Source organism: Stomoxys calcitrans, chromosome 3 (assembly GCF_963082655.1).
Source record: "Stomoxys calcitrans chromosome 3, idStoCalc2.1, whole genome shotgun sequence".
NCBI lineage: Eukaryota > Metazoa > Arthropoda > Insecta > Diptera > Muscidae > Stomoxys > Stomoxys calcitrans.
In genome coordinates this window covers 26,098,556-26,114,001 of record NC_081554.1, presented here as the reverse complement: position 1 = coordinate 26,114,001, position 15,446 = coordinate 26,098,556, and the positions used below count along the sequence as shown (strand labels likewise).

General features: G+C 38.9%; 3 protein-coding genes across 3 annotated transcripts in view; all 3 read right to left on the bottom strand.

Moving 5' to 3' along the window:
• LOC106088711 (lectin subunit alpha) overlaps window positions 1–84 on the bottom strand; it is a 1,101-nt gene extending 1,017 nt beyond the window's left edge. The window contains exon 1 of the mRNA XM_013254363.2: window positions 1–84. This exon is cut by the window's left edge and continues 71 nt beyond it. Coding sequence (XP_013109817.1) covers window positions 1–49 — 49 coding nt within the window. The 5' untranslated portion in view covers window positions 50–84.
• The window catches only part of LOC106088715 (protein decapentaplegic), a 332,467-nt gene that overhangs the window by 245,765 nt on the left and 71,256 nt on the right, over window positions 1–15,446 (bottom strand). The gene's annotated exons all lie outside the window — the stretch shown is intronic.
• On the bottom strand, window positions 3,020–4,366 carry LOC106088710 (uncharacterized). The gene is made up of 3 exons (XM_013254362.2): window positions 4,199–4,366; window positions 4,035–4,146; window positions 3,020–3,927 (listed from the first exon to the last, which is right to left on the bottom strand). Exons 1-3 carry the CDS (start codon window positions 4,313–4,315, stop codon window positions 3,218–3,220), a joined length of 939 nt encoding a protein of 312 aa, XP_013109816.2. The 5' UTR covers window positions 4,316–4,366; the 3' UTR covers window positions 3,020–3,217.

Sequence of the window (15,446 nt, the reverse complement as noted above, 5' to 3'; positions counted from 1 at the left end):
ATAATACAAGCAACGCAACCGATGCGCAGAGTATGACTTGATTCAACATCGTTTAAGCAATGAAATCACATTACTAAAGCAAAAATGCAGCGCATTTTCAAATTCACTTGCGGTTTTGAAGCGATCCATATAAAAATCGATAATTTTTTTATAATAAAGTACTTCCGCATTTGCCATATGGAATGACGTATTAACAATAAATGGTTGGGGGTTTTCCAACAGCCTATCAATTGAAATTTCTATTAAACTGAAAAACAATTGAAAACTCATAAATTTCTCCTACACTGTAGTTTTAAGAAGAGTTTAAGAACAAATTTTCTGTGAATTTGTGTTCTTATTGAAAATTTTTTAGAATTTTGTCTCTTGAGATAAATTTTTCAAAAATATAACGACTTGGAAATTTTTTCTTTAGAGAAAATTTCATGAAAATTTTGTCTTTAGAGAAATTTTCATGAAAATTTTGTCTTTAGAGAAATTTTCATGGAAATTTTGTCTTTAGAGAAAATTTCATGGAAATTTTGTCTTTAGAGAAAATTTCATGGAAATTTTGTCTTTAGAGAAAATTTCATGGAAATTTTGTCTTTAGAGAAAATTTCATGGAAATTTTGTCTTTAGAGAAAATTTCATGGAAATTTTGTCTTTAGAGAAAATTTCATGGAAATTTTGTCTTTAGAGAAAATTTCATGGAAATTTTGTCTTTAGAGAAAATTTCATGGAAATTTTGTCTTTTGAGAAATTTTCATGGAAATTTTGTCCTTAGAGAAAATTTCATGGAAATTTTGTCTTTAGAGAAAATTTCATGGAAATTTTGTCTTTAGAGAAAATTTCATGGAAATTTTGTCTTTAGAGAAAATTTCATGGAAATTTTGTCTTTAGAGAAAATTTCATGGAAATTTTGTCTTTAGAGAAAATTTCATGGAAATTTTGTCTTTAGAGAAAATTTCATGGAAATTTTGTCTTTAGAGAAAATTTCATGGAAATTTTGTCTTTAGAGAAAATTTCATGGAAATTTTGTCTTTAGAGAAAATTTCATGGAAATTTTGTCTTTAGGGATATCCAACAACTGTGCCAAGTATGGCCCAAACCGGTCTATAACCTGATATAGCTGCCATATAAACCGATCTTGGGTCTTGACTTCTTAAGCCTCTAGAGGGCGCAATTCTTATCCGATTAGAATGAAGTTTTGCACGACGTGTTTTGTTATGATATCCAACAACTGTGCAAATATGGTTCAAATCGGTCCATAACCTGATATAGCAGCCATATAAACCGATCTTGGGCCTTGACTTCTTGAGCCTCCAAGGTCTCCAACATATAATTTAATTGTGGTCCGAACCGGACCATATCTTGATATCGCTCTAATAGCAGAGCAAATTTTTTCTTTTATCCTTTTTTTTTTGCCTAAGAAGGATGCAGGGAAAAGAACTCGACAAATGCGATCCAAGGTGGAGGGTGTATAAGATTCGGCCCGGCCGAACTTAGCACGTTTTTGCCTGTTGATTCTACGGAACAAACAAACAAACCGAGTCCCATATAGTCACGATGGGTCATATGCCCATTTGGGGAGTTTTTGGCGGGGTGGGTGACACCCTAAATTTCTGATGATCTGATTTTGTATGCCAGACTCGTAATCTACTCCCGCATACCTTTCATTTAAGCCCCATATTGATATGGATGTTCAAATTGTCTGCTTTTAGAAGTTTTGGGGTTAGGTTGACCTACTAGATACTTGGTCAATTTTTTCCATACTATACTTATCGGTCCACTTTTGAATTTGGGCGGTGTTTTGGGGGTAACGGGGAAGATCGAGCCCTGATATGAATAAATTATAAAGCTTATTAATTTTTCCTGGTAATATTCGTAATCTACTCCCGAATACCTTTCATTTGAGTCGATCGCTCAATAAACCTATTTATGATGTTTTGGGGTTGGGACGGCCCCCCAGTTACTTGGCCTCAATTTTTGATATTAACTTAGTAATCTATTCTTGAATACCTTTCATTTCAATCCCATATTGTCCCGGTTGGTCGCTTTTTGTTTTAGGTAGTACTTTTGGGGTAAGGGGGAGGGTCCGCCCCCCTCCCGATATCAAAAAATTATATAGCCTGTGTTTCCTTCCAGACCAACTTACACTGTCTGTGAAAAAGTCAAGGAAATTGGTTCAGCCGTTTTTGAGTCTATACGGAACAAACAAACAAACATAAATTCTTTATGAAGAGAACATCGTATAACCTTATTCAGCGGAATATTAAGGAGGTGGCACAATTAGTTGTCTCCTTGTCCATAACCTCGTTTTGAATTGAACTGATTGGAGAGGTTTTTTCTAGTTTTCTTTACAAAGCGATATCGTTAATGAAAGTCTCTATGGGGTCAAATCAATACACAAGACATAATATCTTCATTCAGTCCTACCTGCCGTGGACATAGACATTTTGGGATGAGGGCGACTTCCTGGGTACTTGGAACCAATTTCTAATACCAAATTCATATTCTACTCTCCAATACCTTTCATTTGATATCCATATTATTTTTATCGGTCCACTTGTGATTTTGGGTGGTATTTTTGGGGTAACGGGACAGGGTCCGCCCCCTTCAAACATCAACAAATTACATGGCCTATTGCTTCCTCTGGACCATATTCGTAATCTACTCCCGAATACCTTTCATTCGAGTCCCATATTGTCATTATCGTCCAATATACCTATTTTGAGGGGTTTTGGGGTCGGGGCGGCCCCCCAAATACTTGGATCCAATTTTTAATATGGAATTCGTACTCTACTCTTGAATACCTTTCATTTGAGTCCCATATTGCCCAGATCAGTTCACTTTTATTTTTGGGTGGTACTTTTGGGGTAAGGAGGAGGGTCCGCCCCCTTGAGATATCAAAAAATTATATAGCCTTTTCCTCCTTCCGGACCACTTCCCACAATCTGTGAAAATTTTAAAGAAATCGGTTCAGCCGTTTTTGAGTCTATACGGAACAAACAAATTTACAAGCCCACAAACAAACAAACAAACATACAAACAAACACAAATTGAATTTTTTTATATAAGATGGGGTCTTAGACGATTATATCGAGGATTTACAAACAGAATTACGAAATTAGTATATGGTGGTAATTAAATCATGGTAATGGATGGTAATTTAATCATTTATCGTTTAAAAATATGTCACTACTACAGTTTATTTAATTGCCATAGGGATTTTCAAATTTTATTACTTTCTATTGGCAAATGCCTCATAAGATTTCATTATAACAGCAAAATATTGTTTTGCCAACAACTCATTGGCCTTCTTTTGGTTCAGCAAATCTTCATTGGCTACCTTCAACAGAGCCGCATTAACAGCATGAGAAACATTCTCACAGTTTTCAACTTTATCAGGAAGAACATTTGGGACCTTTACATCTTTATAACTAATAACTGGAACGTTTTCGGCGTTTACATCTTCTATATGGTCATGGGAGGAAGTTTCATATAATGTGGGTATATCACTGACAACGAACCCAGATTGATCCAAGTTCTTTTTCATTTGCTTTATTTCTTCGCCTTGTATTTGAAGGGATGCCCTTAGCATAATGAGCTCTGTCTCTTTTTCTTGAAGTTGAGTTTCTAATGATTTGATTAAATTTCCCGACTGCTCCGTCAAAATTTTAATTTCAGATTCTAAGACATCCTTAAGAGTTTTCAACTCGGCAGCCTTTTCCAATAGCATGGGATTTGCTTCGCAAACAAAACCCAATTTAGTAGAACAGGGAGCATCATTCCATTGTAGAGTACGATCAAAGGTCATAACACAATTCTCAGCATTGTTGTTTGGTTCGTTTTTGTGCCAATTGCTGTAGCGAAATATTTCGCCGGTAGATATCCATTCAAAACGTCTGCTAACGGCGTTATCATGTCCTCCTAACCAGAGTTTAGGTTCATCTGATTGAGATATTGAAAGAATATATGGCTTATTATTGGCTATGGACATCTATTTTACAAAAAATCCAATGATCTCCATAACTCCATATCTCCATACTTGAACTTACCAGCTATTGATTCGGTTACTTCTTTCAGCAGTTCTTGTTTATGTTTCGAATCAACTGCCATCAAAGACATCTTAAGACGATTACATTCAGCAAAAGCTTCAAACCAATTGTACTGCAAGTAAACACTTGTGTATTAAATGAATTTCATACAGAAACACCACTACCTTCATTTCAGTTTCTATGTAGAACTTATTGTCATCTTCGGTAGTATGCCAGTTGTGGCCATTCACTTTATAAAATGTCAAAATAAAAATTATTTTAAACAGAAATGCTTTCATCATTGTGACTGCTTCGATACTGAAGTGAACTGAATTGCAATCACAGCTTCCATAGCCTTTATGTGAATAATTTGTATGTGATTTGTGTTGCAGAAAACAACTTCCTTATCACATCGGTTTTTTTCTGGAATTTCCGAACATTTTACTACACATTTTGAGACATAAAATTCAAAGAGAAGAATAGTTTATAAGCACCAATGTGGCACATTCGCATTTTGCAAATAAACCAAATGTACAAGTAGGAGATTTTCTAATCATATTTCGATCATATAACTTAGCCAAACTTGAATGTATGGATAGGCCTTTAGAGAGATGTAAGCTAAATCTTAGAGATAAGGGCCAATGGTCCAAGAATGAGAGATGAACCCATCCAAACTATGTCACCCAATCTAAACTTGAAGAGTTCTAGAGTTTGGTTAGGCTGAAAAACTTCAATATACTTTGGTGGTTACTCTTGTCGCAAGCAGAGACAATCAGATGGGAGTTCCACTTTGGACTTATAACACCTTCAAAAGTTAACTTTGTCCATACCTGATACTAGCCCCTCAACCAGCAAAGAGACAAAACATCTTCAAGGCAGCAAGCAACAGAAAGAGTGAAGCCATCTTCCTACTGTCCTTTCATCTTCCTACTGTACTTTCATCTTCCTACTGTCCTTTCATCTTCTTACTGTCCTTTCATCTTCCTACTGTCCTTTCATCTTCCTACTGTCCATTCATCTTCCTACTGTCCTTTCATCTTCCTACTGTCCTTTTATCTTCCTACTGTCCTTTCATCTTCCTACTGTCCTTTCATCTTCCTACTGTCCTTTCATCTTCTTACTGTCCTTTCATCTTCCTACTGTCCTTTCATCTTCCTACTGTCCTTTCATCTTCCTACTGTCCTTTCATCTTCATACTGTCCTTTCATCTTCCTTCTGTCCTTTCATCTTCCTACTGTCCTTTCATCTTCCTACTGTCCTTCCAATATTCGTTTGCTACAACCGATAGTAGTGTGCTCACCAATCACAACTAATAGCCCCTACAGGCAAAGTGATGACTGTTCCTTATTTGCACACGGTGATTATTGATTATAATGTCGTTGGTTTACATAGAGCTCAGAAATTCCCTTCATAGACTGACAATGGCCAAGGGTCTGGCTTAGTTTAGTTGGCTTGCCGATATTGATGAGTTATGAAAAGAATTGTTTGTTGAAATGCTGTGTGTTATCTTGTGAGTTCCTACAAACTACTGACGTGCAGCAATGTGTATCTTGTGGCTTGTGACTTGTTTACATTTCAAATAATCAAAGTTTGAAAATGTCATGGCAGCAGCAAATCCCAAAAGAAAGAAAAGTCTTATGGATGCTTAGCTGTCATTTCTGAGAATTATGCAAATTAAAGGATCTTAACTCTAGAGGTGGTGATCACTTGTGGCTAAAACCGACACAAAAACAGCAACTGCAGCAGCAACCAGGAGAACCCTACCAACTGCAAACAATGCAGTGCTATGCAAACATTCCAAACTACAGCCTACAACGTCAAGTGAAAACCTAAATGAATGGTTGGAGATAAAAACAGTGGCACGTTTCTAAAAACAAAAATTTAAAAGAGTAACAAATATTAACAAAGATCCATATGGACTACCGTTAAAGGTGGTCCATACCATATAGACCACCGTTAAAGGTGGTCTATTCCATATAGACCACCGTTAAAGGTGGTCTATTCCATATAGACAACCGTTAAAGGTGGTCTATTCCATATAGACCACCCTTAAAGGTGGTCTATTCCATATAGACCACCGTTAAAGGTGGTCTATTCCATATAGACCACCGTTAAAGGTGGTCTATTCCATATAGACCACCGTTAAAGGTGGTCTATTCCATATAGACCACCGTTAAAGGTGGTCTATTCCATATAGACCACCGTTAAAGGTGGTCTATTCCATATAGACCACCGTTAAAGGTGATCTATTTCATATAGACCACCGTTAAAGGTGGTCTATTTCGTATAGACCACCGTTAAATGTGGTCTATTTCATATAGACCACCGTTAAAGGTGGTCTATTTCATATAGACCACCGTTAAAGGTGGTCTATCCCATAGAGACCACCGTTAAAGGTGGTCTATTCCATATAGACCACCGTTAAAGGTGGTCTATTCCATATAGACCACCGTTAAAGGTGGTCTATTCCATATAGACCACCGTTAAAGGTGGTCTATTCCATATAGACCACCGTTAAAGGTGGTCTATTCCATATAGACCACCGTTAAAGGTGGTCTATTCCATATAGACCACCGTTAAAGGTGGTCTATTCCATATAGACCACCGTTAAAGGTGGTCTATTCCATATAGACCACCGTTAAAGGTGGTCTATTCCATATAGACCATCGTTAAAGGTGGTCTATTCCATATAGACCACCGTTAAAGGTGGTCTATTCCATATAGACCACCGTTAAAGGTGGTCTATTCCATATAGACCACCGTTAAAGGTGGTCTATTCCATATAGACCACCGTTAAAGGTGGTCTATTCCATATAGACCACCGTTAAAGGTGGTCTATTCCATATAGACCACCGTTAAAGGTGGTCTATTTAACGTTAAAGGTGGTCTATTCCATATAGACCACCGTTAAAGGTGGTCTATTCCACATAGACTACCGTTAAAGGTGGTCTATTCCACATAGACTACCGTTAAAGGTGGTCTATTCCATATAGACCACCGTTAAAGGTAGTCTATTCCATATAGACCACCGTTAAAGGTGGTCTATTCCATATAGACCACCGTTAAAGGTGGTCTATTCCATATAGACCACCGTTTAAGGTGGTCTATTCCATATAGACCACCGTTAAAGGTGGTCTATTCCATATAGACCACCGTTAAAGGTGGTCTATTCCATATAGACCACCGTTAAAGGTGGTCTATTCCATATAGACCACCGTTAAAGGTGGTCTTTTCCATATAGACCACCGTTAAAGGTGGTCTATTCCATATAGACCACCGTTAAAGGTGGTCTATTCCATATAGACCACCGTTAAAGGTGGTCTATTCCATATAGACCACCGTTAAAGGTGGTCTATTCCATATAGACCACCGTTAAAGGTGGTCTATTCCATATAGACCACCGTTAAAGGTGGTCTATTCCATATAGACCACCGTTAAAGGTGGTCTATTCCATATAGACCACCGTTAAAGGTGGTCTATTCCATATAGACCACCGTTAAAGGTGGTCTATTCCATATAGACCACCGTTAAAGGTGGTCTATTCCATATAGACCACCGTTAAAGGTGGTCTATTCCATATAGACCACCGTTAAAGGTGGTCTATTCCATATAGACCACCGTTAAAAGTGGTCTATTCCATATAGACCACCGTGGTCTATATGGTGGTCTATTCCACGGTGGTCTATTCCATATAGACCACCGTGGTCTATATGGAATAGACCACCTTTAACGGTGGTCTATATGGAATAGACCACCTTTAACGGTGGTCTATATGAAATAGACCACCTTTAACGGGGGTCAATATGGAATAGACCATATAGACCACCGTTAAAGGTGGTCTATTCCATATAGACCACCGTTAAAGGTGGTCTATTCCATATAGACCACCGTTAAAGGTGGTCTATTCCACATAGACCACCGTTAAAGGTGGACTATTCCATATAGACCACCGTTAAAGGTGGTCTATTCCATATAGACCACCGTTAAACGTGGTCTATTCCATATAGACCACCATTAAAGGTGGTCTATTCCATATAGACCACCGTTAAAGGTGATCTATTCCATATAGACCACCGTTAAAGGTGGTCTATTCCATATAGACCACCGTTAAAGGTGGTCTATTCCATATAGACCACCGTTAAAGGTGGTCTATTCGATATAGACCACCGTTAAACGTGGTCTATTCCATATAGACCACCGTTAAACGTGGTCTATTCCATATAGACCACCATTAAAGGTGGTCTATTCCATATAGACCACCATTGAAGGTGGTCTATTCCATATAGACTATCATAAAAGGTGGTCTATTCCATATAGACCACCATTAAAGGTGGTCTATTCCATATAGACCACCGTTAAAGGTGGTCTATTCCATATAGACCACCGTTAAAGGTGGTCTATTCCATATAGACCACCGTTAAAGGTGGTCTATTCCATATAGACCACCGTTAAAGGTGGTCTATTCCATATAGACCACCGTTAAAGGTGGTCTATTCCATATAGACCACCGTTAAAGGTGGTCTATTCGATATAGACCACCGTTAAACGTGGTCTATTCCATATAGACCACCGTTAAACGTGGTCTATTCCATATAGACCACCATTACAGGTGGTCTATTCCATATAGACCACCGTTAAAGGTGGTCTATTCCATATAGACCACCGTTAAAGGTGGTCTATTCCATATAGACCACCGTTAAAGGTGGTCTATTCCATATAGACCACCGTTAAAGGTGGTCTATTCCATATAGACCACCGTTAAAGGTGGCCTATTCTATATAGACCACCGTTAAAGGTGGTCTATTCCGTATAGACCACCGTTAAAGGTGGTCTATTCCATATAGACCACCGTTAAAGGTGGTCTATTCCATATAGACCACCGTTAAAGGTGGTCTATTCCATATAGACCACCGTTAAAGGTGGTCTATTCCATATAGACCACCGTTAAAGGTGGTCTATTCCATATAGACCACCGTTAAAGGTGGTCTATTCCATATAGACCACCGTTAAAGGTGGTCTATTCCATATAGACCACCGTTAAAGGTGGTCTATTCCATATAGACCACCGTTAAAGGTGGTCTATTCCATATAGACCACCGTTAAAGGTGGTCTATTCCATATAGACCACCGTTAAAGGTGGTCTATTCCATATAGACCACCGTTAAAGTTGGTCTATTCCATATAGACCACCGTTAAAGGTGGTCTATTCCATATAGACCACCGTTAAAGGTGGTCTATTCCATATAGACCACCGTTAAAGGTGGTCTATTCCATATAGACCACCGTTAAAGGTGGTCTATTCCATATAGACCACCGTTAAAGGTGGTCTATTCCATATAGACCACCGTTAAAGGTGGTCTATTCCATATAGACCACCGTTAAGGGTGGTCTATTCCATATAGACCAGCGTTAAAGGTGGTCTATTCCATATAGACCACCGTTAAAGGTGATCTATTTCATATAGACCACCGTTAAAGGTGGTCTATTAAATATAGACCACCGTTAAAGGTGGCCTATTCCATATAGACCACCGTTAAAGGTGGTCTATTCCATATAGACCACCGTTAAAGGTGGTCTATTCCATATAGACCACCGTTAAAGGTGGTCTATTCCATATAGACCACCGTTAAAGGTGGTCTATTCCATATAGACCACCGTTAAAGGTGGTCTATTCCATATAGACCACCGTTAAAGGTGGTCTATTCCATATAGACCACCGTTAAAGGTGGTCTATTCCATATAGACGACCGTTAAAGGTGGTCTTTTCCATATAGACGACCGTTAAAGGTGGTCTATTCCATATAGACGACCGTTAAAGGTGGTCTATTCCATATAGACCACCGTTAAATGTGGTCTATTCCATATAGACCACCGTTAAAGGTGGTCTATTCCATATAGACCACCGTTAAAGGTGGTCTATTTCATATAGACCACCGTTAAAGGTGGTCTATTCCATATAGACCACCGTTAAAGGTGGTCCATTCCATATAGACCACCGTTAAAGGTGGTCTATTCCATATAGACCACCGTTAAAGGTGGTCTATTTAACATTAAAGGTGGTCTATTCCATATAGACCACCGTTAAAGGTGGTCTATTCCATATAGACCACCGTTAAAGGTGGTCTATTCCATATAGACCACCGTTAAACGTGGTCTATTCCATATAGACCACCGTTAAAGGTGGTCTATTCCATATAGACCACCGTTAAAGGTGGTCTATTCCATATAGACCACCGTTAAAGGTGGTCTATTCCATATAGACCACCGTTAAAGGTGGTCTATTCCATATAGACCACCGTTAAAGGTGGTCTATTCCATATAGACCACCGTTAAAGGTGGTCTATTCCATATAGACCACCGTTAAAGGTGGTCTATTCCATATAGACCACCGTTAAAGGTGGTCTATTCCATATAGACCACCGTTAAAGGTGGTCTATTCCATATAGACCACCGTTAAAGGTGGTCTATTCCATATAGACCACCGTTAAAGGTGGTCTATTCCATATAGACCACCGTTAAAGGTGGTCTATTCCATATAGACCACCGTTAAAGGTGGTCTATTCCATATAGACCACCGTTAAAGGTGGTCTCTTCCATATAGACCACCGTTAAAGGTGTTCTCTTCCATATAGACCACCGTTAAAGGTGGTCTATTCCATATAGACCACCGTTAAAGGTGGTCTATTCCATATAGACCACCGTTAAAGGTGGTCTATTCCATATAGACCACCGTTAAAGGTGGTCTATTCCATATAGACCACCGTTAAAGGTGATCTATTTCATATAGACCACCGTTAAAGGTGGTCTATTCCATATAGACCACCGTTAAAGGTGGTCTATTCCATATAGACCACCGTTAAAGGTGGTCTATTCCATATAGACCACCGTTAAAGGTGGTCTATTCCATATAGACCACCGTTAAAGGTGGTCTATTCCGTATAGACCACCGTTAAAGGTGGTCTATTCCATATAGACCACCGTTAAAGGTGTCCTGTTCCATATAGGCCACCGTTAAAGGTGGTCTATTCTATATAGACCACCGTTAAAGGTGGTCTATTCCATATAGACCACCGTTAAAGGTGGTCTATTCCATACAGACCACCGTTAAAGGTGGTCTATTCCATACAGACCACCGTTAAAGGTGGTCTATTCCATATAGACCACCGTTAAAGGTGGTCTATTCATATAGACCACCGTTAAAGGTGGTCTATTCCATATAGACCACCGTTAAAGGTGGTCTATTCCATATAGACCACCGTTAAAGGTGGTCTATTCCATATAGACCACCGTTAAAGGTGGTCTATTCCATATAGACCACCGTTAAAGGTGGTCTATTCCATATAGACCACCGTTAAAGGTGGTCTATTCCATATAGACCACCGTTAAAGGTGGTTTATTCCATATAGACCACCGTTAAAGGTGGTCTATTCCATATAGACCACCGTTAAAGGTGGTCTATTCCATATAGACCACCGTTAAAGGTGGTCTATTCCATATAGACCACCGTTAAAGGTGGTCTATTCCATATAGACCACCGTTAAAGGTGGTCTATTCCATATAGACCACCGTTAAAGGTGGTCTATTCCATATAGACCACCGTTAAAGGTGGTCTATTCCATACAGACCACCGTTAAAGGTGGTCTATTCCATATAGACCACCGTTAAAGGTGGTCTATTCCATATAGACCACCGTTAAAGGTGGTTTATTCCATATAGACCACCGTTAAAGGTGGTCTATTCCGTATAGACCACCGTTAAAGGTGGTCTATTCCATATAGACCACCGTTAAAGGTGGTCTATTCCATATAGACCACCGTTAAAGGTGGTCTATTCCATATAGACCACCGTTAAAGGTGGTCTATTCCGTATAGACCACCGTTAAAGGTGGTCTATTCCATATAGACCACCGTTAAAGGTGTCCTGTTCCATATAGGCCACCGTTAAAGGTGGTCTATTCTATATAGACCACCGTTAAAGGTGGTCTATTCTATATAGACCACCGTTAAAGGTGGTCTATTCCATATAGACCACCGATAAAGGTGGTCTATTCCATACAGACCACCGTTTAAGGTGGTCTATTCCATATAGACCACCGTTAAAGGTGGTCTATATGGTGGTCTATATAGAATACACCACTTTTAATGGTGGTCTATATGGAATAGACCACCTTTAACGGTGGTCTATATGGAATAGACCACCTGTATCGGTGGTCTATATGGAATAGACCACCTGTAACGGTAGTCTATATGGAACAGTCCACCTGTTTTGGTGGTCTATATGGAATAGACCACCTGTATCGGTGGTCTATATGGAATACACCACCTTTAATGGTGGTCTATATGGAATAGACCACCTTTAACGGTGGTCTATATGGAATACACCACCTGTATCGGTGGTCTATATGGAATAGACCACCTGTAACGGTGGTCTATATGGAATAGACCACCTTTAACGGTGGTCTATATGGAATAGACCACCTTTAACGGTGGTCTATATGGAATAGACCACCTTTAACGGTGGTCTATATGGAATAGACCACCTTTAACGGTGGTCTATATGGAATAGACCACCTTTAACGGTGGTCTATATGGAATAGACCACCTTTAACGGTGGTCTATATGGAATAGACCACCTTTAACGGTGGTCTATATGGAATAGACCACCTTTAACGGTGGTCTATATGGAATACACCACCTGTATCGGTGGTCTATATGGAATAGACCACCTGTATCGGTGGTCTATATGGAATAGACCACCTGTAACGGTGGTCTATATGGAATAGACCACCTTTAACGCTGGTCTATATGGAATAGACCACCCTTAACGGTGGTCTATATGGAATAGACCACCTTTAAACGGTGGTCTATATGGAATAGACCACCTTTAACGGTGGTCTATATGGAATAGACCACCTTTAACGGTGGTCTATATGGAATAGACCACCTTTAACGGTGGTCTATATGGAATAGACCACCTTTAACGGTGGTCCATATGGAATACCCCACCTTTAATGGTGGTCCATATGGAATAGACCACCTTTAACGCTGGTCTATATGGAATAGACCACCCTATTCCATATAGACCGATACAGGTGGTCTATTCCATATAGACCAGCGTTAAAGGTGGTCTATTCCATATATACCACCATTAAAGGTGGGGTATTCCATATGGACCACCGTTAAAGGTGGTCCATTCCATATAGACCACCGTTAAAGGTGGTCTATTCCATATAGACCACCGTTAAAGGTGGTCTATTCCATATAGACCACCATTAAAGGTGGTCTATTCCATATAGACCACCGTTTAAGGTGGTCTATTCCATATAGACCACCGTTAAAGGTGTCGAGTTATTGCTATTCGGAACACTGTGCCTTCAGTTTCTCGTATAAATGACTTATGACTGATGTTGGTTCAGCTACCGCCAATGCCACTGTAGGCGCTTTGTTAACTCTGGCGCTTCAGCTTAAGTCTTTGCTGTACTCTCCTCATGCAAGGTATTTACCACATCATCTTCATCATTGAACGAGCAAAGACAAGAATACAATGACTTGTCTTCATTCGTTTATTTGCTTATTCACTTTAGGCTAAACGCCAGGGCTCACAACAAATGTGTGTTTACTTAATTTTTACATAATTAATTTTCTGAAATAATTCACACGCTTTTTTATCTCACTCATCGAGTGTGAGTACTAAATGGGCTTTAGAAAATCTTAGTTTTATAGAATGGAATATTTGATATGCAGAGATTCAAGTTAGCACAATAGATTATTTTTAAGAAGGAAATGTGAAGGTTTTAGTATCGGTAGTGGAAATGAATCCATGTTGGTATAACAAACACTACAAACTTTTTAAGTTCCCTTGGTATTTGAATCTGTACTTGAAGTGTTTAGAATTTTTATACGGATTGTTAAGTTTTCGAATTGATGGAACAGAGTTTTCTCACGAACATTGCATCAAGATAGTGGGGGGACACATTTTTTTATAATTGGCAGATGGACAGACAAGCGAATATAGTTGAATTTTTGTGGAATATGACAATTTAATGGGTATAAAAAACCTATGACCAGCATTGTAATAGAACATTTTTTTAATATTTCAAGATACCCTGTAGGCAAAAACAACCCCAGCATAAAACAAATGTGCTTTCACCGGCCGTCATGGCTTGGCTTTCCACCATTCACCACAACCAATTCGTTCACTACAGACTGAACGACGATGCACTCCACAAATGGTGGTTAACTGTTGGCTGTGGAGTGTAATAGCTAACTTTTTGCCGATTAGAACCACAATATCATAAATACTAGAATACATATATTATATGGTCATATATTTTACTTTGCCATTCGAACATAGGCAATAATTTGTATACATTTTGGGCGGAATATTGCATGGGTGAAATACTTAGTGATTTGGAAAAAAAAATTTTCTTCATTTTGTTTACACGAACTTTGGACCTAAAATGTGGTGAACATATTTTGAAAAAAACTGCAGATGCGTACCAAATTATTACACTAATGAACACAATTTGATTTCTAACTGCAAGAAACTTAAAGTGTATTACGAAACAAGTAAAAAGGCGTTAAGTTCGGCCGTGCCGATCTTGGAATACTCATAACCTCGGGTATATATGTAAACCACCTTTCGTCATAATCTTCTGAAAAGTGCATAATTAGTGCCCCCATAGCAACTTATCGAAATATGGTCCGATTTGGATCAAATTCGGGACGAACATTGAGTGGTCTAATAAGTAAAAGTTATTGTTCAATTTTGTAGATAGAAATATTGGTCTTTTTGGTAGCTATATACAGGTACAGACCGACCTGAACTATATACGACACGGATGTGGAAAATCCTAACATAAGTTACTGTCCCAAATCTCGGCAAAATCGGATTATAAATGCGACTTTTATGGGGCCAAAATCATAAATCGAGAGATCGGTCTATATGGCAGCTATATCAAAATCTGGACCGATCTGAGCCAAATTGAAAAAGGATGTTGAAGGGCCTAACGCAACTCACTGTCCCAAATTTCATCGTAATCGAACAATAAATGCGCCTTTTTTGGGCCCAAAACCTTTAATCAAGAGATCGGTCTATATGACAGCTATATCCAAATCTGGACCAAATTATAGAAGATTTGTCTTTCTTGCCCTCTCCAAAATGTTATATGTGAAGTTCAATTACCTGTCCAGCAAAACACCCGGGAATTTTGCGCTTTTTGTAAATGAAACAGGGGCAAATCTATGCAAATGATACCCAAAAATTGATTATCTGACTTACAATGGCGGCATGTCGTGAATGAACATAGACATATTTGTAACGTCCACGGCAGGTAGGACAGTATGAAGACATTATGTCTTGTGCATTGATATGAACCCATGGAGACTTTCATTTACGATCGCTTTTGTAAAGAAAACTAGAAAAAACCTCTCC

What these genes read in the sequence shown, in the direction of transcription:
- LOC106088710 (XM_013254362.2), bottom strand. Translation starts at nt 4,315, where the DNA reads ATGATGAAAGCATTTCTGTTTAAAATAATTTTTATTTTGACATTTTAT. An exon ending in ACATAGAAACTGAAATGAAG is followed by an intron (nt 4,147 to 4,198) that starts GTAGTGGTGTTT and finishes GTTTACTTGCAG; the next exon opens with TACAATTGGTTTGAAGCTTT. An exon ending in AGTAACCGAATCAATAGCTG is followed by an intron (nt 3,928 to 4,034) that starts GTAAGTTCAAGT and finishes TATCTCAATCAG; the next exon opens with ATGAACCTAAACTCTGGTTA.